This window comes from Hordeum vulgare, chromosome 5H (genome assembly GCF_904849725.1).
Source record: "Hordeum vulgare subsp. vulgare chromosome 5H, MorexV3_pseudomolecules_assembly, whole genome shotgun sequence".
Lineage (NCBI taxonomy): Eukaryota > Viridiplantae > Streptophyta > Magnoliopsida > Poales > Poaceae > Hordeum > Hordeum vulgare.
In genome coordinates, this window is record NC_058522.1 from 533,137,602 (window position 1) to 533,164,272 (window position 26,671).

At 46.2% G+C, this 26,671-nt stretch overlaps 1 protein-coding gene across 1 annotated transcript; it reads left to right on the forward strand.

The window, feature by feature from the left end:
- Positions 1 to 22,444: 22,444 nt before the first annotated feature.
- Positions 22,445 to 26,082, forward strand: LOC123452386. The gene has a single exon (XM_045129034.1). It carries the CDS (start codon positions 22,750 to 22,752, stop codon positions 25,576 to 25,578), a length of 2,829 nt encoding a protein of 942 aa, XP_044984969.1. The 5' UTR covers positions 22,445 to 22,749; the 3' UTR covers positions 25,579 to 26,082.
- Positions 26,083 to 26,671: the final 589 nt, after the last annotated feature.

Genomic DNA, 26,671 nt, shown 5'->3' on the forward strand with positions numbered 1-26,671 from the left:
AATACAAAACTTGTCCCGTATACAAATCACACATGAATGACACGAAAATAAATGGAAAAATAGAATGTGTTACTACCCAGCCCTTTGCCAATAATGATGCTCAATGAGATCCTTCTGAACTTGACAACGGGTGTTTGCATTTTCAATCTCCTTGTAGGTCTGAAGAAAAGCTATAATTCGGTTAGGGGCTCTAGCTGGTTTGACACGGTTACCCACATTGTCGTAGAAGAACTCCAAGTTCATACCTTTCTCATCTTCGACAATCATATTGTGAAGAATAACACATCATGTCATGATGTTTTTTAAGGATCACTTGTCCCAAAACCGAGCAGGATCACGAACAATGGCAAACCTAGATTGCAAAACCCCATATGCTCTTTCAATGTCTTTTCGGGCTGCCCCTTGTGCCCTTGCGAATTCACACACTTTCCTAGTTTGGAGGTCTTTGATGCTCTAGACAAATGTGCACCAAGAGGGTTTTATACCATCTACAAGATAGTATCCCTTTGTGTATTCATGTCCATTGATAGTGTAGTTGCAAGAGGAGCATCACCACTAGCAAGCCTAGTAAACAAATGAGACTGTTGCAACACATTGATATCATTGAGAGTATCTGGGATACCAAAAAAGCAATGCCAAATCCATAAATCATGGGATGCTACAACCTCTAGCACAATTGTTGCATCACGAGACTTGCCACAATACATTCCCTGCCATGCCTTTGGGCAATTTTTCCAAGTCCAATGCATACAATCTATGCTTCGTAGCATGCCAGGCCAACCTCTTCTATCATTAAATGACATCAAATTCTTTTGTGTCTTCCTCGTTCGGTGCCCGAAGATATTCAGGATCAAAGACACGGATGATCACTTTGGCAAACCTATGCATTGACTCAATTGTACTATCTTCACCAATGCGAAGGTACTCATCAGCACAGTCAGCCGGATTGCCGTATGCAATTACCCGCATAGCTGCCGAGATGTTTTGATATGCACTAAATCCCTTCAAACCTGTCGCATTTCTTCTTTGAGTTAAATATCGACAATTGGCCTCGCAAGCTTGAACAATTTTTACAAAGAGGGATCGGCACATATGCTACCTTCTTCGGAAGAGGTGTGGCGGATATGTTTGATTGGCCGCGAAGTAGTCTTGCATCAACATCTCGTTCCCGAGATGGCGATTTCGAGGAATGCAAAAACGGCCGACGGTCGATCCTCGCCACCTCTTTCGGTTCTCTTATTCTTACTCCTTCACGGCAAGGGCCATCACCAAAGTCTGCTGGCGAAAGGTGAGAAGCATCATCCCAACATCCGGGTCATCCGAATCGAATGAATCGTCGAGCAAAAACTTCTCGCACGGGCTCAATTCCATCTCTTGCGGTGGCTCTCCGGCTGCGGTGGATTGGCGAATCCGGGGGAGCCGGTGCAGCGGCTCGGCGGAAGAGGGCAGGGGCGCTCCCGCGACGCGATTCAACCCGCAGATTTGGCCGGAATCACCGGCTATGGACGGGCGCAACGAATGACAGCGCGGCGGCGGAAGAGGGTGGGGAAAGGGTGCGGGCTGAAATGTCCCTCCCACCAATCGCTTTCCTGGGATATGGGGCACCATAGAGACGAGGCGGATACCTGTGCTTTCGTGGGTCGGGGAGGGGATTTTGCCGCGCCCCTCAAAAAAATTTACGGGTCGGAAGCGTTTGCGGTGTCTGACCGGACAACATTTTCCGCGCAGACCCGTATTTTGGCGGGTCGTGGCTTTATGCGGGGGTCTGCTAGAGATGCTCTAAGAAAATTCTACATGCACTACATTATGGGACGGATGGATACTACAGAGTACTAACTAGCCACTAGCCTTCATTTACACCATCCTTTCCAAAAAATAGTGCATATACATTTTTTAACAATCAAGCTTTATAATGTTTCAACAATAAATTTATAAAAGGAAAATATCTACAACTACGTAGCAACCAAATATTACTAGATATATTGTAAAATATATTTCTATATTGTATTTAATTGATATTATAGATATCGATATTTTTCTCGATGAACTTGGCCAAACTTTATGAAGTTTAGCTTTGACAAACCATTGTATGCACTACATTTTGAAACATTCACAAGTGTGGCAAAGTAAAAAAAAGGCTTACATGATGACCTTTTGGAGGGTTAGTTATTTTCTAACGATGCCTCCTCCCTAACCGCACTTGTGAGCCATCTCGAAAGTAACAAAGCAAAAGAAATTGTGTTTAGCCCACACATGGCATCCCAAAAGTGGGAGTCACTTGGTTTTCACTCAACTTGTGAAACGGTTTTACACTCTAAGTATTTGTTCTGGGTGAGCTCTTTGTCACACTCCATTGATAAGTTTAAAATGCCAATTAGAAAACAAGCTAGTGTTCTTTAAGCCCACATCCTAGATTGATAGACTTTCCCTAGCTTGAACTTTAGGGCGACATAGGACGGTTCAGTTGAGGGTTGGGAAGTGGTGGCCTCGGCAATATGACAACAAATGCTAAGCCAATTGTTCACTGGTTGAGAGGGAAAAGGCAAGATGCACAGAAATAACGATAGTGTAGTACCATGGATATAGGCTGCCTATGTCAAGGGAGACATCATAGCAAATCTCTCACTCCATCCTTCTTGGATTATCTTGAATTACTTGTCATATCTAAAACTAAAATTACATCTAAATACATCCATTTTCACGATAAATAATTCAGTACGGAGTGAATATTAAGTTACTGCTCTTTGCAAAATTTGTCATTCTGAAACACTAGCTAGAATTTATTTATAAAAAAAATACTTCCATGGCATGACAATATTTTCTCAAATAAATTCACATGTATCGATATATTATACAATAAATATTTCAAACATGCAATGTAAATATTTGTAAAAAAAACATTTGCACTCAGAACATCCAAAGTACGTTTTTCTTTGCTTTTATCTGAAACAACACACTTCTTTTTAAACAGAAGCAGAGGATGGGTTTTTTATTTGTGGGCGACAGAGAACTGCAAAATGGCACCACATATACCATTTTGTTTGGCCTGTGTACTAGTGCCGCGAGGGTAGACACCTTGGACGAAGTAAAAAGGAGCCTGTACAGCACCACAACCGCTAGCGCGCGTGCTAAACCGGTTTGTCCGTGAGGTAAACTCCAGTTCCAAAGCTCTGCCTCCCAGAAAGAAAAAACATTACATTATCGTCACACATTCCGCTAGTTTGGACGGAACCAGTGCCGTGCCGTAGCACGCGGTAAAAATAGTAAAAGAATGTTATCTGCGCTTGAGCAAAAGCGTTGTTTGGATGCTTGCGCATGATAAAGCTGCTGGCAGCAGCTGTAAAATAAACGGGACGACGCGCTGGCTCTTTATTCTGTTCTGCAGCTGGCGCCATCGGAATACGCTTCCCTCGCGGGAAGGCGAACGCGCTGCTCCGTTCCGGGGACGTGCCGCTGCTGACTAATTCGGCAAGGAACGACGATTACGGCCGCCACCTTTTTTGCCAGGAGCAGACCACGTGTTCAACGGTACGACCCCGTGGTGCTTTTCTCTTTTTTTTTTCTGGTAATTTTCGTGATGCTATTTTAACTGATTCGGTTGATGCTGCCTCAGTGTGGTTTCTGATCGGTCGCGACAACTAGGTCCTTGACTTATGGAATTAGATATTGACGTGTTTGCAGTTGATGTGTTGCCTTGCTTCGTACGAAGAAAAATGTTAATTAGCTAAATATATGAATAATAAAGACAGCATAATGATTGTGGATTAAAAATCACCACAAGTAAACATGTCCACATTTTGGAGAGCAAAATCAAGTTTTTTTTGGCGGGGAAAAATATCAAGCTTTGCAATGACGCTTGCGAATACAAAGTCAACAGGAGGGAGATGGCGATCCGATGTCCCTCTAGTAGGATATATTCTTGCAACCAATACATCATCTATAATATTGTATCATTTGATGTTGAGAGATTTTTTGTGGGCCCATATAGATTATTTTCCTGATGCGATGGTACAAATATTATTTAAGTACCTAAATATGATGGACGACGACCTATCAATTATGGGTTAAAATACCAAAAATAAACATGTCCAACAGGCACATTTTCAAAGTCAAGATTTACTTTGCAATGCCGCAAGCAAATACTAGCAAATTGCAGCGGGAGGGTAGGAATCAGCTCCCCACCCCCCAGCCGCCCCGCCCCGCCCCGCACTACTAGGAAAAGGCCTTCTAATGACGCATCATTTTTTGCTACTAATGTCGCACTATAGGTGCGTCACTAGCATCACGCCATTAGATTTTTTTTACTAATGGCGCACTACAAATGCGCCATTAGTATCTGGTATACTAATGGCGCACCAGGTAGTGCGCCATTAGTATTGCTCACGGCGCGTCATTAGTATTGCTCACGGTGCGCCATTAGTATAGATATTGGTGCGCCATTAGTATATATCCTAGTGCGCCATTAGTATAGCTTATGGTGCGCCATTAGTATGCCTCCCAGGACCATATTTACTCATATGCTCTGGCTTACTAATGACGCACTAGTGTGCTGAGTGATGCGCCACTAGTATGAATATTAGGTATTTATTTTATTTTTTCTGATATTTGCATAGATTACAAAATATATTATTGCACAGAATATAGATAGCACAACATATAAACAACAGATTTATCGAATACAATAGAAGATTAGTCTCCGAATACAATTCATCATATTAGTCTCCGAATTTAAAATACCGAACAAAGTTAGAACATTACAAGTCTCGAGACCGCGAGTAGCGAGTTTGTCTTCACATTACAAGTCGATATATCGACCATCTAAACTACCATCACGTATAGAAGAGAGCTGCGGTCATCACGATGAGCATAATCGCAATGAAACTGGTCTTCATCCGGTTCCTCCAACGCTCCCTCCTCTCTCCCGCTAGATAGCGCGCGTATCTAACTTCCGCCTCCGCCCTTGTGGTGTACCCTTTGTAACTGTTACCGCTGAATCGGTGAACCTGTCTCCGACACTCCTCCCAGTCGTCGTAGACTCCGGGAACCTTACCCTTGTACACGACATACGACGGCATCTCTATGCACTAGCCAAACAAAACGTTAGTAGCAATTCACACAGACATACAAGTTCATTAAAGTTTAATATTACAACTATAACAGCACGATTCATGGTCCTACTAATAAATAGCATCGATTATATATAAGTTGAACGACTGTCCAAACCAAAGAGACATACCAGTTCATTAAAGTTTAATATTGCAACATGAATTAGTAGCGATTCACGGGAACGTGGATGAAGCTGCCGTCTTTCGTGATGGTCATGAAATTGCGGTCGTTGTCAGCCTGCATTTGTAGCATTGTATCTATCTCACTATTGGACAGCGGAAATCTGAGGTAGAACTGCCCCGAGGTACGAAGGACATCTTGATGTATGATTTCCGCAAACTCCGACTGGATGCGAAAGAATTCTTGTGTGATGTCCGCATCCTGGATTGCCGACAAGCGTGCGGCCCAATCTTTGAGATTATTTGGTAGCCGAAGGTGATTACTGTCCCGTATGATCGCCCGCATGTGATGGAGGGCGTAGTAGGCATCCTTCTGACTGCCAGGCGGCTGCTTGACGCAGGCGAACGTCGTATTGTGGGTGAACACGTGCTTGCCGTGCCTGAGACTTGTCCTGCTGAAGGTGCCTCCAGATATGGCGTAGCCGGGAAGAGCTTCATCAAGAACTTTCTTGATATTTGTGTAGTCTTTTTTTGACTGACGGTCCGAGTCGAAATACGTGGCCGTGGAATATTTCAGGCTTAAGAGGATGAGTGTGCAACGTGTGTCACTGCACAAAACACGGAATGCTAGAAAAAAAAAGAACGATCAAAATCTAAGAAATCATATGTTACGTGGCGATGAGGGGATAACTTACGAGGGAAAGTAAGGCACGAGGAAGTTATCCTTTTCTGAGTTTGCCAGAATGACGCCTTTGAGGTATGAACTCGCGACTTGCCGGTCCCCAGCGCTGCCCAAGATCTTGGCACGCATATAGAAGGGGTCGACTATCACTAGGTCCGGGGTCTTGTCTCTAATGATCCGCATCTCCATACTCAGCGAAAATAGCCGAACGAAGGTGTAGTGCAGCGGATGAAGGTTAAACATAGCGAAGATGTCAGCAAACCGCAGGACGATCATACCCCCGATGGCGCTATCGACAAAGCCCTTGCCCTCTGGCACCTTGGCCACGAAAACCGGGTTTGCCACATTTTTCTCGTAGAGACGCCGCTTCTCCAAACAAACAACACTGTCATGCAGACTCCGCATAGCACCGGTTGCAGCATTGAGCAGATTAGTCGGTAGCATCGGCCTACCCGCCACATGCACCCTCCTCGAGATATCCTTAGGTGAAGGTGGCCCGTCCAGAGCACGGATTGTACTCAATGCCGGCTGGCTCTCACCCTTGTTAGTCTTTCTTTTCCGTCCCTTCTTCTGCTGATGTAATGGGATCCAGTTCATCTGCTCAGAGACCACCTTCTTGAGTGTGTTGGGGCTGATAATATTTCGCACCTCGGCTATCTGAGGCTCGGTGAAGGCGGCAGCTGGAGGCGTCTCCTCAAAACTAAACGCCAGACAATGCCTGTTGCAATTGGGTTTCTCCGCGGTACCAGCTAGATCGTGGTCGTCTTTTTGCAGGGTTGGGTTCTTGAGAATGAGGCCCCAAGAATTCCTCACCGTACCCATGTTCGGCAAAGTACTTATCGACCTTGGTAAATGTACCATCGTCGTCATCGTCGTCGTCCGGAACCTGTGCCATATGCATGTCCGGTAGCGTTGCGGCGGTCTTGCCATGGCTTGGCGCCGGCACGACTGGCGGTGTTGTCTGTGGGGTGGTGTCCCCCGCCCCCAAACGAATCTGGCTCTTCGGCCAAAGCAAGGGCCAGCTTAAGCAGGCGCTAAGGGTCATCACATCATCTTTGTCGGCCCCAGCGGGGTGGAACGGAGGTAACAAGTCGTCGCAGCCTGGCAGCACCCGAACCAGTTGAAACCTATACGTGGTGGGTGGCATCGGTTTACCGTGGAACATGGGGTTGCCCGGTTGAACGATTCTTCCCTTGGCGACATCGATCAAATCGTCGCCCATGAAGTGCAGGAGAGTGCATGGAACGTCGGCGCCGGCGCCCTGCGAAAACATGTAGGGCGTCAGGGGATGCCCAGTCAAAGGCAAGGAGATGAAGTCATCGGCCGAGAGAGGCTTAGTTACCGTGATGACGTCGAGCTCGGCTAATGTCGAGGCACCGCCAACGGCGGGCGTGCAAGTGACGGAGGGGCCGCTTGCTGCCGAGGTGCCGGCCGGCGCCGGAGACACCAATGGCGTCGCCTGCGTGTTGTGCGAGTTGCTGGCCATGAAGCTGGGAATCGGGGGCGGCCCCTATTGGCCGCCCGCAATCCACACCTGCAGCCCCTCAATCAAGGTAGGCACAATGGCGGTGATCACCCCTCCCACTTGGTGTTGCACTAGCTCTTGGACCATCTCCGGAATCCGCGCCACTTTTGCCTTGAGTTCTTCAACCTCGCGCGACTGGCTTTCGAAGTTGGTATTTCTCTCCTTTCGTCCACGAGCGTTATAGTATGACGACCATTTCGTGGACAAGCCTTTGCCGGCCACACGACCAGCTGACGACGGCTTACTGGACTTATCCTTGTTTTTCATTATGTTAAACGCCCTATTTAAATTGGTGTCCCAATGGGAGCTCTGAGACGACCCTGCGCTACTGCTTTCAGTGTCCTGCGGAAGGAATGAACCATTTAGAAATTTGGCTTCATTAATTAGAATGCAACCTTATGGAGCTAATTACGTGGGGTGTATTCCTTACCAGAACACGCTCAAGCGCCCTGGTCTTCGCATCCGTGGTAAGCTCCTTTGTTACTGGGTCCACCTTGTACCGGGCCCTGACATAGTTCCTGGTCTGCTTGTCACCGTATTTCTCGAAGCGGGGTGGTAGGCCTTGCTCGGCACGCTCCGCGTCCTCCTTGTCCCATATAGGTTCCGCCACTCTGTAACCGCCGGGACCGAGTTGGTGGACCCCTAAGTTCAACTCCCGCATTTCTTTCCCCCATTGACTTGATTCCGCGGTTGCCTTGCTCTCGCACTTGATCTTGAACTCCATGTAGTCATCTTCGCTGATTGAAGGATTTTTCGCCTTGATCTTCTCATAACTATCACCTTTGTCAATCATTCTCTTCACCACGCTTCTCCAAGTAGATAGGGCCTTGCTCATCTTCGTGAGGGCGACACTGTTCACTTTATTCCTTGAGAGGCGTGTGTTTGCGACGTCACCGGGGAACTTGTATCGTTCGTGCAGCTTAGTGAAGAGGAGGTTGCGCAAATTCCCTTGGTCCTTATGCCTTAGGTTCTCGATGCTGATCGAGACAGTGCTCCGGAGAATGCACCCGAGCTGAACCGCGTACCCCTTGACTATTTCTTTGGGCGCTGTTGGATACCCGTCGGAGTTCACTTCAGTAAATTCCCCCTTTACGGTGCTGAGCACGTTCGGGCGCCGGTCTTTCCGTTGCCTCTTCGATTGGCTGCCATCTGTGCGTGCGTTGCCATCATCAGTGGTGGCATCCTCGGCGGCACCATCAGTGGTGTAATCCCCGACGCCACTAGGGGTTGTGTACTCGGGATCGGTGTCTTCCGCGGCGTCCTCATAGCGGTGAGGTTCTTCCTCCATCTCCTGGGACAGCTCCCAGAATGGCTTGCCCGAACCGCCGGCCTCATCGTTGTGGGCCATGTTTCGCTCTAAATAGGAAAAAAATTTAGGGTTTATCAATGCCGAGGCACCCTAGGGTTTCATCATTTAGGGTTTATCAATGCCGAGGCACCCTAGGTTGACTGATATATATGGGTATGTTTTAATAATATACCCTATCAAGAAAAGGGAAGTTGGGCCTAATCACTTGGCTCTATTGCCACCTATGGTTTAATGCAACAAGAATAAAGGGGCAGTTGATCCTACTTAATTAAGTACTAAGATACCCCAGCCCATGCATTAGTCGCAAGTACCCCATATGTCCTATTTTTAGCAAAGTCATGCTAAAATTCACGGAAAATTTCAGCATGACCTTTGCTGAAAATAGGACATATGGAGTACCCGAATTTGCCGGAACGGAAGTTAATCGACATTCCGGCAAACTCAAGGGCCTCTCGGGGTACCTACAAAATCATCACGACACGATGGTCGTAAACAAAACCCAGCAAACTAGCACCACAATGCTAACATCTGGATGCACTACATTTCAATACTTATATGGAACTATGAATGTCTACATTTCAACAGAAAGTGCAGGAATGGATGAACTATGAAGATTATGTTCTCCTAGGATACTTCTATGGCAGGCGTATGTCCAGCATGAAACATGGAAGTATCCCAAGATAGAAACAGAGGTTGCTGGTAGAAACTTAAAATGGAAACCCACTGGCTGTTGGTTCAACCCCATTGGGAAGATTAATATGCTGAACGTTTGAGAGAGCAGTGAATGAAGACAGCAAAAAAAATCATACTGTACAAACAAGATAGTACTACTACTGCTGTACTGTAGAAGGAAAGAAAGAACACCTGCAGCGAATGGGGTCGTCGTAGTGGATCGCTACTTGTCTTGGTTGCATATACACATACATAGCTCAGTGTTAATATTGCCTTCTCTTCCGGGAGTAAATTTATTCATCAAGCTGTAAACATCAGCATGTGCACGTGACAAGTATAAACCATACTGCTACATAAGTTATTAAATTTATTTGCAAGGAGCAGAGATATTTACAGTTGACAGTTGATATAACTATATGGGTGCTACAGATGAGTATTGTATGACCAAACTCAAAAATCAAGTTGAATTGCTAGCACTAGGAGTGACCACTGCTCAAATCTTTCATTAATTGCCTTACCAGACCCATACCACAATAGTATAATACATTGGCATGCTGCCAGAAAAGGCAGGCCAGCTGTATCCATTAGCACACTAGACAAATAGACAGCCAAGCAGTTCACCTATCAAGATCACACTTGCAAAAGCAAGATTTTACATTCACGATTTTGCCCTCTCAAACTAAATGCTATAGCTGAACATTCATGTATCAGTATAGATGTGAGTATAATAGACAAATGGCAGACAATACTCAAGAAAACTATAAATTGTATAAATAAGAAGTGCTGAATAATTGAGGACTAAGTGAATATGATACAGTTCGAAAGAGTTAAGAATATAAACACATAGAATTTTCAAATTCATGGGGAAGCAATGCAATGTGGTATGCATTGGAAACAAAATCTGGAACACTACACCTATTGTTAGCCGCCGGCCTGCTCCCTCTTTCAGTCGAGCGGACTCAGTAATACACATGAAGTGAATATGTGTTTGTCCTCCACACCGAGTTAACTAAACAATAGGAAACAGAGTAGATAAAACAGAGTAGCCTGTACACAGTAGTTTTTCAGGCGACGAATGCCAAATTTCCATTCTGCATCTACAGCAACAAATGCTGGTTTATTTATACATGGACACAACCAACTGTTAACAGAATTCTTTACAATCTTGTTAAGCTGGCATACAATGTTTCGGACCATGTCCAACACAGTGCCGATGCAACACATTATGACTGTTCCAACGAATGAAAAAGGCCTAGAAAACCTACATGGGAATAGTTTGTAATGAAACATGAATGAAATCTCAAGTTCAAGATGGCATGAGCGAAGACCTTTATCCAAACCCAGCTGGCATGGAACCCGGTGACAGACCAGCCCTAGTGCCATGGTGTCTCATGGGGCCCTCGATTTTAGTCGTAATCAGAGATATAACAATGAATTGAAGCACCATAGTATCAAGGGGCCAATAGCTCAGATGCGACATCTTTCCATCGATTCTTCCCCAAATTCCAACTAGCAGCAGTAGCGCACGAACAACAAAACTGCGAGGATTGATTGAACGCAAGGGCGAAGGAGAGGCGACCTGAATCGGGGAGAGGTTGTTGGTGACGAACTGCTGGAGCGACTCCCCCTAGCACCGAACCTCTGGCAGACGCTGCCGTCGCGGACGCAGCTGCGGATCCTGGCCCAGTTGTCGGCGTCCTCGACCCGGCGCTGCAGCCAGGTGAAGTACTCCCCGAGGCGGTACTCGCGGTAGCCGCAGCCGGAGACGACGAAGGCGAAGGCGGTGAAGACGAGGAGGAGCGCGATGAGGATGAAGAGCAGGGGCGGAGGAAGGGGTGCCGCCGGTGGAGAGGACGAGGACGGCGTGGGTCGGGGAGGACTTGAGGCGGCGGCGCAGGGGGACCTCCGCGGCGGCGGAGCTAGGGTTCGGGGAGACTGCGGGCGCTGTTGGGCGGTGGAAAGGGGGTAGGGGAGGCCGCGCGCGGGAGAAGAGAGCAGGGCGCGAGGGCAGCCGGCTTAGGAATGGCGCACCCCGAGCGGTGCGCCATTAGAATGTTTTTTATATAGTAATGGCGCATGTATATGAGGTGCGCCTTCTCTATGTTGCTAACCTCCGAAGTAGCAGCGCAGTGGTCCGTGGGTTTTGCCTCCTAGCAGGAGGTTGCGGGTTCGAATCCTCTTCCCCCCTCTTTTTTGCACCTTGGTTTTTCTATGCATTGTTTTCAATGCACCTTGGTTTTTCTATGCATTGTTTTCTATGCATTTTTTTTCTATGCGTTGTTTTCTTGTGCTGGTTGCACCTTGGTTTGAGAAGTGCCTAGTATTTTTTTGATGTTTGCAAGTAGATGTCTAGTATTTTTTTTATGTTTGTAATTAGATGCCTATGAATATCTAGTGCCTCACAACAACATCTAGTGCGGTGGAGCGGGGGAGGGTGCGGGGGGTGCTCGGCGGCGAGGGGGATCTTGCGAGGGGTGATAGCGATCGAGATGGAGGGGATCGAGATCGAGTGTCCTCATGAATATTCAATATTTTTTCATATTGAATATGAAAAAATATCATCAAATTTAAATACAATCGATCTTAGCTAGCTATTTGTTCACAATCTTCTTGCCCTTATTTTTCGTAAATGGAGTTCTTCTCTTGAACGGACGTCCTTTAGGTAGGGTGGTCCTGGTTCTTCTTGTGGTGTATGCTGGTACTTCATCATCGTCGTCATGTTCCATCTTCGGGTTGCCGTACTTGTCCAAGTCTTGCTCATTGGCGACTCCATCCATTCTGATGATCTTCCTTTTGCCTCTCCTCACGACAACACGACTGGGCTTTGGCGGGTCGGTAATGAAGAAGCATTGGTCCACTTGGGAAGCCAGTACCCATGGCCCATTTTTCGCGGTGATGTTTGCGCCCGCGGTCTTGGATTTGGCTTCGGGTATAACCATGGTGGTGAAATACCGGTCTTCTTTTATGACGCTCTTGGCCCATCTGACACGGAACATTGGGACCTCTCCAGCGTAGCTCAGCTCCCAGATCTCCTCGATCCTTCCGTAGTATCTGTCCTTGTCGTTACTGGTGTAGGATTCCATCGTTACCCCGAAGTTCTTATAACCATCGCTCTTCATGTCCTTTCCCTCGGTGTAGAATGTGTAGCCGTTGGTATCGTACGCCTCATACATCATCAGGTTGTGCTCGGCGCCCTGTGACAAGGCGAATATGAGTTGTTCTTCCGCGGAAGAATCCTCATGTAAAGGGTACGACAGAAGCTTCTGCTTGAACCAACGCGTGAAACATGAGTTGTGCTCTTTGATTATATCTCCGTCCGTCCTCTGTTGGCCTCGGTCATTGTATGTCTTTTCAATAAAGGTTTTGTGCTCTACGACCCAAGGATCGACCACGTCTATGTGTTATAGCGCGACTAGGTTTGCTCTTTCAAAGTCGGCGAGTCGACCCTTGAAGTCGACATGCATTTCGCGGCGACCCTCACGGTGACCCCATCCTGCGAGCCTGCCAAGGTGCCTGTTGACGGGCAGACCAACGGGGTTCTCGATGCCTAGATAATTCGTGCAGTAGGAGATGCACTCTTCGGTCAGAAAGCCCCTGGCTATGCTTCCCTCTGGACATGACATGTTGCGAACGTATCCTTTGATGACACCATTCATCCTTTCGAACGGCATCATGCTGTGCAGGAACGTCGGGCCGAGTTGGATGATATCCTCCACGATATGGACCAGCAGATGCACCATAACGTTGAAGAATGCTGGTGGGAAGTACATCTCAAGCTCGCATAGTATCACCACGATCTCTTCATGTAGCCTTCTGAGTTGCCTCACGCCAACCAACTTCTGAGAGATGACGTCGAAAAAGTTGCATAGGCCAAATAGCGTTTCACGGACGTGCGCGTCCATGATCCCACGGATTGCAACTGGAAGTATCTGCGTCATCAGCACGTGACAGTCGTGAGACTTCATCCCGCTAAACTTCTGCTTCGCTGAGTCTAGGTATCTGCTTATCTTCCCCGCGTAACCGTAAGGAAGTTTTACTCCTACGAGGCAGGTGAAAAACTAATCGATCTCCTCCTGACTTAGAGTGAAGCACGCGGGAGGGAAGTCATTTCCGGTCTTCTTGGACTTTTTGCCTTTGCGACGACTTTCCGTGTCCTGCTTCGCCTCATCATCATCATCATCATCATCATCATCATTAGCGTGAAGCTCCTCCCTGATGCCCATTGATTTCAAGTCTGCCCTTGCTTTCGGTCCATCTTTGGTCCTCTCTGGCATGTTGAGCAGGGTACCAAGCAGACTCTCGCACACGTTCTTCGTGATATGCATGACATCAAGGCTGTGAGGCACACGGAGGATCTTCCAGTACGGCAAGTCCCAGAAAACAGACCTCGTTTTCCATACCTTCAGCAGCGGCTCTGGCGCCTTTCGCTTCTTTCCCGGCGGTGGGCACTCTTTCCAATTTTTCAACAGCTCGTATATTTCCTCGCCGCTCCTCATAAGGGGGCGTCTTCGGGGTTCGGTTTCACCATCGAACGGATCCTTGCGTTTTCTCCATGTGTCATCGTCGCGAAGCCACCTTTGATGTCCCATGAACACGGTTTTTGAAGACCCGGGATCTCTATCTAGCTGGCGATACATTGTGTCATCCATGCACCTGACGCATCCAGAAAATCCGTGGACCACCTGCCCCGCGACATCTCCGTAACCGAGATAGTCGTGCACCGTCGTGAGCAGTGCGGCTCTCATAGGGAAATATTCTTTCTCTGCGGCATCCCACGTATTGGCTGGCGTTTTTCACAACGTGTCTAGCTCCTCTTTCAGCAGCCCCAGATATAGGTTGATGTCGTTCCCTGGTTGTTTCGGCCCTTCAATTAGCATACTCATGTGAATGTACTTCCTCTTCATGCACAACCAGGGGGGAAGGTTGTACATCCACACAAACACAGGCCAGGTGCTATGTGTGCTTCTCTGGCTGCCAAACGGATTGACTCCATCGGTGCTCGCGCCCAGCACGATGTTCCTTGGATCGTCCCCAAATTCTGGGTATTCGTAGTTCAACGCTTTCCACTGGCTCGCATCCTTAGGGTGACTCAGTATCTTGTCTTTTTTATTTATCTCCGGATCATTTCCGTCATCTTCTCGCTTTTTCTCCTCCCTATCCGCGTGCCAACGCAGGAGCTTTGCTACCTTAGGGTCCGCGAAATACCGTTGCAGACGAGGAGTGATCGGAAAGTACCACACCACTTTTCGAGGAGCTTTCTTCCTCTTCTTGTATCGACTGACGCCGCACACCGGACATATGGTAGACTCCGCGTGCTCGTCCCGATAAATGATGCAATTGTTCATGCACACATGGTATTTCACGTGCGGTAAATCCAGAGGACACACGATTTTCTTCGCCTCCTCGAAACTGGTCGGGCACTTGTTCCCCTTGGGAAGACGTTCATGCCAGAATGACATGTTCTCGTCGAAGCATGCGTCGGTCATTTTGTGTTTTACCTTCATCTCCAGAGCCATGAGCGTTACTTTCAGGCGGGTATCCTCGGCCCTGCATCCTTCATACAATGGAGTAACCGCGTCTATCTTCAGTTGATCCAGCTTGGCTTTCTCTCGGGCGGCAGCTCTTGCGTTATCCGTGTGCTTGAGAAGCAGCTCTTGAATATGAGGGTCCTGCACCCAGGCCATCGATGGTCCATCGTCGTCTGCTCCGGCATCTTCATCTTCATGATCATGCCCTTCGTCTGCTCCGGCATCTTCCTCATCATCATGTCCGGCATCTTCTACATGATGACTATGTCCTGGAGATTCTTCGTCTTCTCGCCCGCCCTCGTCGCTGTTGTCTTGCTCATGCCCTTCCTCATTTCTTTCCCGGCCCCCATGGACGGCTTCATAATCATCTTCATCACCTTGCCACCGATAGCCATCCATGAAACCACGCAAGAGCAGGTGGTCCCGCACCTTTACGGAATCCGGGTCCATAAAGCTCTTCAGCTTGCATCTTCGACACGGACATCTTATCTCCGTCTCGTTCTTTTGAAGCATCTCGGCCTTCGCAGAGCTCAAATACCTATTCACGATGCCTTCGGTCATCGTGCGGACCATGGTCGCCTGCGGGGTAGAGCAAAACGATATTTTAGAACAAAAAAAAATTGGCATGACTTTGCCTAAAAATAGGACAAAAAAGAATGCATAGTGCCAAATTCTCACCGAAACGGAAATGAATGAACATTCCGGGAAAATATTGGCAACTATCGCATTTCAAATACCGGTACCTGCAAACACAAACATATATGCAACACCACAAACATATGCAACACAACAAACATACGTAGATCTAGCTAGGCCATAAAAAGTGCATGTGCACGTTGTTGGAGGGAGAAAAAAGTAGATCTACAACATAAAAGCTTTCCCCTTACTTACCTATCAAAAGAAGGTAATTTAACCACTTAATTTGGGTGAATCTATGATGCAAATGAGGTGAGGAGGAGGAGGCACCCGAGACAAGCTTGGAGGAGGAGGTGGAGAGAATGAAAGTGGGGAAAGTGAGTGTCTAGGTGGTTGTCCAAAATATCTAGCTGGTCCCAGGTTACTAATGGCGCACCACCTACATATGCGCCATTAGTAACCCTGGTTACTAATGGCGCACCTCCTCTGGTGCGCCATTAGTAGTTCTGTAAAGAAACATAAAAAAAAATTAGTAGTGGTGCACCACCAACAGATGCACCATTAGTAACACTGGTTACTAATGGCGCACTAGCTTTGGTGCGTCATTAGTAGTTTGCAAGAAAAAAAAACCAATTTTTTTATAGTAGTGGCGCACTACTAACAGATGCGCCATTAGTAACCAGGTTACTAATGGCGCACCAGGTGCTGGTGCGCCATTAGTAGTTTTGCAAAAAAAAAAAAATATAGTAGTGGCGCACCGAGAGTGTGGTGCGCCATTAGTATCCACCACACTAATGGCACACCTCACATGGTGCGCCATTACTATATAGTAGTGGCGCACGGCTTGTGTGGTGCGTCATTAGTATCTATTTCATCTATAGCCCTTTTCCTAGTAGTGTCGTGCGTGCAGTAGTCGAAAGAATGGATCATATTAGGGTTAAATTTTGTAGAGTTAACCTTTCTCGATGTCATCGTAGTTTAGATCATCTATCAGTAACATTGTACGAGTGGATAAATTTGGCTCCCGAAAAATTCTACCCTCAACACCGCTTATGTGTACTACTCTCTCAGTCTAAGAGTACATGTTATATTCTTGCAACCAATGCACCACGTATTATACTCTATTGTTTGGTGTAGAGAAATTCTTTGCAAACCTATATGGATTATTTTCCTAATGTGATGTTGTAAATAATGTTTAATTGACTAAATATGAACAAAAACGGTGATCTAATAATTTTGAGTTAAAAATTCACTAAAAATAAACAAGATTGCGAAGTACATTTTCAAGATCAAGGTTTGCACCAAAATTCCACTTGCGAATATTTAGTCAATGGTGGAGGGAGAGCGGGCGAAAATTTACCGGTAGGAACCAACCAACTAAGAATCTACGATCCATGTAGTATTCCAAGAATGAATGATATTTGGTTCATCATATTACTATCATTGCAAAACTGCATGCATTTGACTCACCAAATATTCAGGCTTTAAATATTACTTTTGATCGTAGTTGTCCATCGGACTAAGAAGATATGACATATTTCTTGCAATGAGTACACCATGTATTTTATTGTACCCTAATACTGCAAAATAAACGTATTGTCCTTTCATACACATGTATAAATATTTTATGTTTCATGTGACCCTATACATATTATTTTTTAACTAAACATGGAAAGAAGGATAATCTAATAACTGCATATTAAAATTCACCAAAAGTAAACAGGTCCAACATGCACATTTTCAAGATGATATTTATGTTGCAATGTCGCTTGCAAAAACTTATTCAATGGTGAGGGAGTGGGTGAACAATTACTGGTAGGAACGAGCCACTGAGGATCCTTGCAGTATTCCAAATGATGTATTATATTTGGTATTAAGTATGTAGAATTACCTTTTTTCAATTGTTATCCTATTTTAGCTCACTGTATCACTATCATTGCATCATTGGATGCATTTGGTTCCCCAAGTTTTCCACCTTCAACACTACCTATAATTGTACTACTCTCTTAATCTAAAAGGATATGTTATATTTCTTGCAACAAATAGAACACATATCATACCGTGTTGTTTCATGTAGAGCATTATTTTGTATGCAATATTTTCCCATGATGTGATGAGATCAATATTATTTTATTAGCTAAATATGATAATAAGGACAACCTAAAATTGTGGGTTAAGATTCACAAAAAATTAAAAAGTCCAACAAGTGCATTTCTTATATCAAGATTTACACCACAATGCCTCTTGTGAATACTTAATGGCGGGCGTGCGGGGGAGAAGTTACCTAGTAGGAATCAGACAGCCTAGATCCCTCCATTATTCCAAAGAATGAAATATATTTGGTATTGATTATATAGAATTACACCCTTTTGTTGACATTACCATCATTTGGTTTGCCCGTATTACTAGCATATGGCTCGCAAAATTTCCGTCCTTCATTAGTCCTTCTGATTATAGTACTCCTTCGATCTAAGAAGACAACCTATATTTCTTACAACCAATTTAGCACATATCCCGTATGAACTACTCTATTGATGCAAAATTGTACACATTATCCATATGCAACATGTATCCTATTACATTATTTCCTATAGAGATTTTTTTTGTGGAGCTATATGATATTTTTTTTTATGTGATGACATAAATATTATATAATTAATTAAAAATTAAGAAGAAAGACCACCTAATAATTGCGGGTTAAAATTCACAAAACTAAACAATACATGTTCGAGATCAAGGCTTACATGACAATATGCCACTTGCGAATACTTAGCAACAACGGAGGGAGCGGGCGGGCGGTTGATTACTAGGTAATAACCAACCAGCCTGGATCCATCTAGTATTCCAAAGAATATTTTATACTTGGCATTTATTATATATAATTACCCCTTTTTGTTGATATTGCGGTAGTTTGGCTCATCGTTCCAGTACTTTGTCAATCTTAAAGATATTCCAATGTTGCTTGCAATCAATATATCGCGTATTTGATATATTGTACTCTAATAATGTGGGAATATACGCGTTGCATATGCACATATGTACGCATATTTTTTATTTACACATACATGTTATAATCTACTAGTAATACTTCAGAGACAATAACCAAGAGCAAATTTGTAGTTGTCAATGCAACATTGGTCTATATGGGCAAAGAAAAACACACCATACTATGTGGAACTATGTGAATTATTATTTTTGATGTGATGAAATAAATATTATTTAATCGGCTAAACATTAAGAAGAAATACCACCTAAGAATTGTGGGTTAAAATTGAACCAACATAATAACACATGTTCTAGTTCAAGATTTCCATGGCAATGCATTTGCAAATACTTAGCAAGGGTGGAGGGAGGAGGCACACGGTTTGATGGTAATACACAACCAACATGGATCCTCTAGTGTCCCAAAGAATAAATTATATTTGGTATTGATTATATAGAATCACTCCCTTTTTGTTTATATTGTCCTAGGTTGCCTCATCGTATCCCCAAAATATTCCAGCATTGAACACCGTTTCTGCTTGGAGTACTCCGACAATCGAAAAATATGTGCTAACATTGCTTGCAATCAATATAACGCACATCCCATGTATTGCATTCTAATAATGTGGAAATATATGTGTTGCCCATATGCACGTATGTGTGAATATTTTCTATATACTACATATACATGATATAATCTACTAATACTTTAGAGGCAATAATCAGGAGAAATTTTGTCACTGTGAATGCAAAATTGGTCTATATGCAAAGCAAAACACACCATATTCCGTGGAGCTATATAATTTATTTTTCTGATGTGATGACATAAATATTATTTAATTGGCTAAACATTAAGAAGAAAGAACACCCAATGATTGTGGGTTAAAATTCACCAAAACTGAACAAGACATGTTCAAGAGCAAGATTTACACGACACTGCCGAACCTAATCTAGAGGAAGAACGAACTAGAGGGAGGAAGAGGGGCCGCGCCTTGGATTGTGTGTGTTGGCTGCCCTTTCTCCCCTCTAGTATATATAGGAGGAAGGGGGAGGGGTGGCACCCTAGGGTTTCCCCTAGAATTGGCCGACCGCGCCCAAGAGGAGTAGTCCTCCTCCAAGTGGGTTTTGTGGAGGCGTTAGGAGGACTCCTCCTCCTAGTCAAACTCCTCTCCTTCTCCACTATTTCGGCTGCATAGGCCCATGAGGCTAGCCGCCCATCCCACTAGGGGTTGGTGCACCACCTCTTAGGCCTATGTGCCCTCGGGGTGGTTGGCCCCTCCTGATGAACCCCCGGAATCCAATTGTCACTCCCAGTACACTACCGGAAATGCCGAATTTTTTTTCAGAGCCCAAATACCCTTTTTCTATATATCAATCTTCGTCTCCGGACCATTCTGGAACTCCTCGTGACGTCCGGGATCTCATCCGGGACTCCGAACAACCTTCGGTCACCAACATACATAACTCAACTATACCGAAACGTCATCGAACCTTAAGTATGCAGACCATGCGGGTTCGAGAACTATGCATACATGACTGAGACACTCTCCGGTCAATAACCAATAGTGGGACTTGGATGCCCATATTGGCTCCTACATATTCTACGAATATGTTTATCGGTGTCGAATCTCTATGTTAAGGATTCAGTTAATCCCGTACACTATTCCTTTTGTTCATCAGTATGTTACTTGCCCGAGATTCGATCGTCGGTATCTCTATACCTAGTTCAATATCATTATCGGCAAGTCTCTTTACTCGTTCCGTAACACAAGATTCCGTGACTAACTCCTTAGTCACATCGCTTGCAAGGCTTGTTGTGATGTTGTATTACCAAGTGGGCCCTAGAGATACCTCTTCGTCATACGAAGTGACAAATCCCATTCTCAATTCACGCCAACCCAACAGACACTTTCGGAGATACCTGTAGAGCACCTTTATAGTCACCCAGTAACGTTGTGACGTTTGATACACACAAGGTATTCCTCCGGTGTCCGGGAGTTGCATGATCTCATGGTCATAGGAACAGATACTTTGACATGTAGAAAACAGTAGCAATAAACCGACACGATCATATGCTACGTTCATAGTTTGGGTCTTGTCCATCACATCATTCTCCTAATGATGTGATCCCGTTATCAAACGACATCTCATGTCTATGGTTAGGAAACCTTAACTATCTTTGATCAACGAGCTAGTCCATCCGAGGCTCACTAGGGACAGTGTCTTGTCTATGTATCCACACATGTACTTAAGTTCCAATCAAGACAATTCTAGCATGGATAATAAACGATTATCATGAACAAGGAAATGTAATAATAACTAATTTATTATTGCCTTTAAGGCATATTTCCAACAGTATATGCATGTTGTTCCTACACATATATATGTGAATATTTTATATTTACTGCATGCATGCTATAGTATTCTATACTTTGGAGACAATAATCAGGAACAATTTTGACCGTCGATGCAAAATGGGTCTATATGCAAAGCAAACCGCACAATATTTTGTGGAGGTACATGATTCTTTTCCTGATTTGTTGACATAAATACTACTTAGTTGGCTAAGCATTAAGAAGAAACCGCCACCTAATAATTGTGAATTAAAATTCACCAAAAATAAAACAACACGTGTTCGAGATCAAGATTTACACGGCAATGACGTTTTCGAATACTTAGCAACGACGGAGGGAGCGAGTGAACGGTTATCTGGTAAGAACCAGCCAGCCTGGATCCCTTCGGCGTTCCAAAGGATAAATTATATTTAATATTTGATATTGATTATGTAAAATTACTTCCTTTTTGTCGGTATTGTTGTATGTGGGATCATCGTATATTCGAAAATATTCCGGCATTCAACCTCTTTTCTGGTTGCAGTACTTCAACGATCGAAAAAGATATGCTAATATCTCTTCCAATCAATATAACACATTGTAATATACGAATAATATGCTTGCAGTACTCCGACGATCGGAAAATATACGCATTGTAATATACAAATAATGTGCTTGCAATACTCCGATGATCGAAAAATATACGCATTGTAATATACAAATAATGTGCTTGTAGTACTCCGACGATCGAAAAATATACACATTGTCCATATGCACATATAAGCGAATATTTTCTATTTACTACATGTACATGCTATAATATACTAGCAGTAATACTTTAAGAGACGATGATCATGAGCAAAATTGTCACTATCAAAGCATCATTGGTCCATATGCAAGGCAAAATACACCATATATTATTGTTTTGGCGGGAGATTATTTTCACAATGGTACGGTGCCGTGGAAGAAAAACCCTGTGCACCATTAATCATAATACGGTCACAAATATTAAGCACTGTGGGAGCTTCCATTACCATCACAAATAGACCGGGCCCCGTTTGAAGGCCACTGTGGGGGATGGGAAACAAGCAAACGCAAAGGGCCACAATGGAAGCTCTCCCCACCAGGAAAGAAAGAAAGAATATCTCTGGGAAGAAGTCAATGATCATGAGAGCCTCCCTATTTTCCACTGTATTTTTTTTCCACAAACCGAACCTCGCATTATTCAAACCTTCACATAACATTCAACAACCCCCCCTGATTTGTGATTAGTATATGCCCCGGTGTCAGGATGGGAACAAACTGCATTTGACCTTCCCTGGGTAAAAGTCAGCAAAATCATCTGCTAACAATGGGTGGGGCAATGTAAATTTTTTTTTGCATCTTTAAATGATACTTATGTAAATCTAAATCTTGGTGAGGAACCTTGGTTTGGGTAATTGTAAGTGAAAATGAAGGAATTAATTAGTTGCATTGGAGATGAGATGGTATACGGGAATGGGCATTAAATGGTGTGGGATGGATGGACCTCTGCTTTTAATTCCGTGCAGGTGAGTTGGTGTGTTCCAATTAACTCCCCCTCCGCCTCCGCCTCCTCCTCCTCCTCTCCCCTTCCTCCACCCCCCCTTTGCTCCGCTGGAAGAACCATTCTTGATCCAGATTCCGCACGCCCGCGCGCCCGATCGTCCGCCCGCCCGCGCAAACCCTAGCTAGGAGGGGCTCCGCGCGGCCGCCAATTCGGCCGCTTTGATCCCGGGAATTCGCGGCGCGCCGGGCGACGGCGGGGGCGAATCGGATGGTGGTGGGGGCGGGCTGAGGGGGAAGCTGCGTTCTTCTTCGCTGCGGCGGCGTCCGGCCATGCATCTCTCGCTGTGGAAGCCGCTGTCGCAGTGCGCGGCGATGCTCATGGACAAGCGGCACCGCCCGCCGCGGCCGCCGGCGTCGGGCGCGGGGGCGGGGTCCGGCGGCGGGCGGCGGCTGCAGGAGAGCAAGCTGCGGGAGGCGCTGGAGGAGGCCTCTGAGGACGGGTGCCTCACCAAGTCCCGCGACGCGGCGCTGCTCGACGACGGGGACGGCGGCGGGGAGGACGGGGGTGGCTCCGTCGGCCGGTCGCGGTCGCTGGCGCGGCTCAACGCGCAGCGCGAGTTCCTGCGCGCCACGGCGGTGGCGGCGGAGCGCGCCTTCCTGTCGCCCGACGCGCTCCCGGCGCTGGCGGACGCCCTCGCCACGTTCCTCTCCATGTACCCCAAGTACGCCTCGTCGGCGGACGTCGACCGCCTCCGCGCCGGCGAGTACCCGCACCTCGACAAGGCCTGCCTCGACTACTGCGGCTTCGGCCTCTTCTCCTACCTCCAGAGCTGCAGCCCCGCCGACTCCTCCGTCTCCTTCACGCTCTCCGAGATCACCGCCAACCTCAGCAACCACGCGCTCTACGGCGCCGCCGAGAAGGGCACCGCCGAGCACGACATCAGGACCCGCATCATGGATTACCTCAACATCCCGGAGTCAGAGTACTGCCTCGTCTTCACCGTCAGCCGCGGCTCCGCCTTCCGCCTGCTCGCTGAGTGCTACCCCTTCGCCACCAACAAGAAGCTTCTCACCATGTTCGACCACGAGTCCCAGTCCGTGAACTGGATGGCTCAGTCCGCCAGGGACAAGGGGGCCAAGGCCTACTCCGCCTGGTTCAAGTGGCCCACCCTCAAGATCTGCTCCACCGAGCTCCGCAAACAGATATCCACCAAGAAGCGCCGACGCAAGAAGGACTCTGCTACCGGCTTATTCGTGTTCCCGGTGCAGTCCAGGGTCACCGGGGCAAAGTACTCGTATCAGTGGATGGCATTGGCGCAGCAGAATAACTGGCATGTTCTGCTGGACGCCGGCGCATTGGGGCCTAAGGACATGGACTCGCTGGGCTTGTCCTTGTTCCGGCCAGATTTCATCATCACATCATTCTATAGGGTGTTCGGAGCTGATCCTACGGGTTTTGGCTGCTTGCTGATCAAGAAGTCAGTGATGTCGTGCTTGCAGAGCCCGAATGGCGGGACGGGGGCAGGGATGGTGCGCATTCTGCCGGTCTTCCCGCAGTATCTTAGTGATTCGGTCGATGGGTTTGATGGTGTCCAGGATGGCCTTGAGGATGATATGATCATTCCTATCGAGGAGGAGTCGTCGACGATGAACAGTCACCAAGCATCTCAATTACCTGCCTTCTCGGGTGCGTATTCCTCGGCTCAGGTGAGAGAGGTGATTGAGGAGAGCGAATTGGACCAGGACAGCTCAGATAGGGATGGTGCCAGCACGATTTACGAGGAGAATGAGAGTGTGTCCGTCGGGGAGGTGATGAAGAGCCCAGTATTCAGCGAGGATGAATTGTCAGAGAGCTCTTTCTGGGTTGATTTGGGCCATAGCCCACTTGGTTCAGACCACTCAGAACAGGGGAAGTTGGGATCTCCACTGCCTGCATCCTGGTTTTCTGGTAGGAAGAACGCAAAGAAGACATCACCAAAGGTGCCATCCAAACTGGCAAGGAGCCCTATTTATGACAACCATGTCGTGTCCTTCGATGCAGCTGTGAGGTCAGTATCACAAGAGCTAGAGCATGTGAAGGAAATTCCAGAGGAAGATTGTTCATACAATGGAAAGGTCAGCGAAGATTGTTCATATACCGACAAGGTCAGCGAAATTGAAGAATGCCAAGATGTTCATGAAAATAAGAGGTTTGTAAAATTCTCTTGTGACAATGGGCGCACAGAAGGCAGTTCGGCATCTGTTTTTGGGGGTTATGCTGCAAATGGGAATGGCTCCACTTCGGAGATTTGCTCAGAAAACCAAGTTGAAGCTAAAGACAGTGCCATCAGAAGGGAAACAGAGGGTGAGTTCCGTCTACTGGGAAGGAGGGAGGCACCGAATAGCAGATTCAATGGTGGCAGGCTCTTTGGAGTGGAAGAAACAGAACGAGTGTCAAGTATGGGGCGCAAGGTATCATTCACCATGGAGGATAGTAAGCTGTGTCGCAACGCAGATGCTGGGGAGACATCTGGATATGCAGTTGGAGAAGAAGAAGAAGATGATGACTACAGCGACTACGATGAGATTCAGGATGGCAGGCGAGAACCTGAAATCATCTGTAGGCACCTTGATCATGTGAACATGCTGGGTCTGAGTAAGACGACGCTAAGGTTGCGTTACCTGATCAATTGGTTAGTGACCTCTCTACTGCAGCTTCGGTTGCCTGATTCTGGAGACGGTGATGGGGTTCCCCTTGTCTATATCTATGGCCCGAAGATAAAATATGAGCGAGGAGCAGCAGTCGCATTCAATATAAAGGACTGCAACACCGGAACTTCGCTGATCAATCCTGAAACTGTACAGAAGATGGCAGAGAAAGAAGGCCTCAATGTTGGCGTCAGTTTTCTGAGTCATATACGCATCATGGACATCCAGAAACATGGGGTGGCTGATGTGGGCCTCAGCTCTTCCCTGTGTAGGCCTACATCAAACAGCCGGCACGAGAAGAAAAATAACAAAAATTCCATTGCTAGGATTGAAGTGGTCACTGCTTCTCTTGGCTTCCTTACAAACTTTGACGACGTCTATAGGTTATGGGCATTTGTTGCAAAATTTCTGGACTCATCATTCCTTGAACAGGAGAGGCTATCATCGATCCCCGAGGATCCAGAACAATAGTGTTTAGAGGATTTCGGTTGTGGCTTTTTGCAGCATTTAGAGAATTCAGTTGTGGCTATTGCAGCTACTTTGTTATAAATACAGAAGGAAGGTGGTGGCGACAGTGTAATTGTGATGAGGGGTGGAAGAAGAGATGTCAGGGCGCTTTTGCCTATAGCTTTTGTATCCGAAAATGTGTCTCCCCTTGGCATGAATGGTTAATACTCGGTGGCGCGGCTGGTATATTTCTTCATTCTTCTTTTCCCCCCTTTCTGGGCATGCGACTTTTTTGCTCGTAGATTTTGGTCGAGATTCATGTGTATCATTCACCTGATAATTCCTTGTACTTGCTTGGCAAAGTGGCTCCATTGGCCACGAAGTACGCTTGCCTGTATGATTCTTGCAACATGAATAGCATGATGATGATAGATTGATAGGTGATCCACCCACCCCTTTTCAGTTCTCTTTGTCAAACTTGAAATCATCCGCGGTTCTTTATATGTTTGTATGGATGTTGGTCAATGAGCTCTTCATGTTGTGTCTGATATTGCTGCCGCGGCTGATTCGCTGGTGCTTGATAACCATCTGAGCTCTGCAAGTGGTATCCAGAGCACTGGCTACAGGATTTGCCTTTCTTTCCTACTGTTCTTGGGTTTCTCCTTTTACTAGCTTTGATGTTGTGTACTTGCACTAAGCCTCTGTGTAGTCGTTGTTGTGTTACAGTGGCGCGATAAGCCCGATCGTGCTGACTGGAAGCCTAGAACGGCCTGCTTCCTAGTGTGCTGTTGCTTTCTTAAGTTGCAACTTTTTCTGTTGTGGTGCACTTGTAAAGGCTATCGACGGACAGTGTTGGTTGTTGTTGAGGTGGTACTGCTGGGTTTATGGCCCTTTGCGTTTCGGCGGCGTCTGAATGAATGCGGCAGCGGTACTCTTGCTTGAGGAAGATGGGTTTCAGTTATGCAGCACCAGCAGCAGACAGATCTTGTTGTTTTTTAGCATGGCAACTGTATTTTGGAGGTGTTTTATCTGAACCACGACTTGCAGTGTGTTTTTTCTGCTTATGCGTGAAAGGGTCCCCGAAAGTTTTAGATCATGGACTGACTGACCAGTAGAC

Coding starts and splice junctions, on each gene's coding strand:
- LOC123452386 (XM_045129034.1), top strand. CDS start 22,750: ATGCATCTCTCGCTGTGGAAGCCGCTGTCGCAGTGCGCGGCGATGCTC.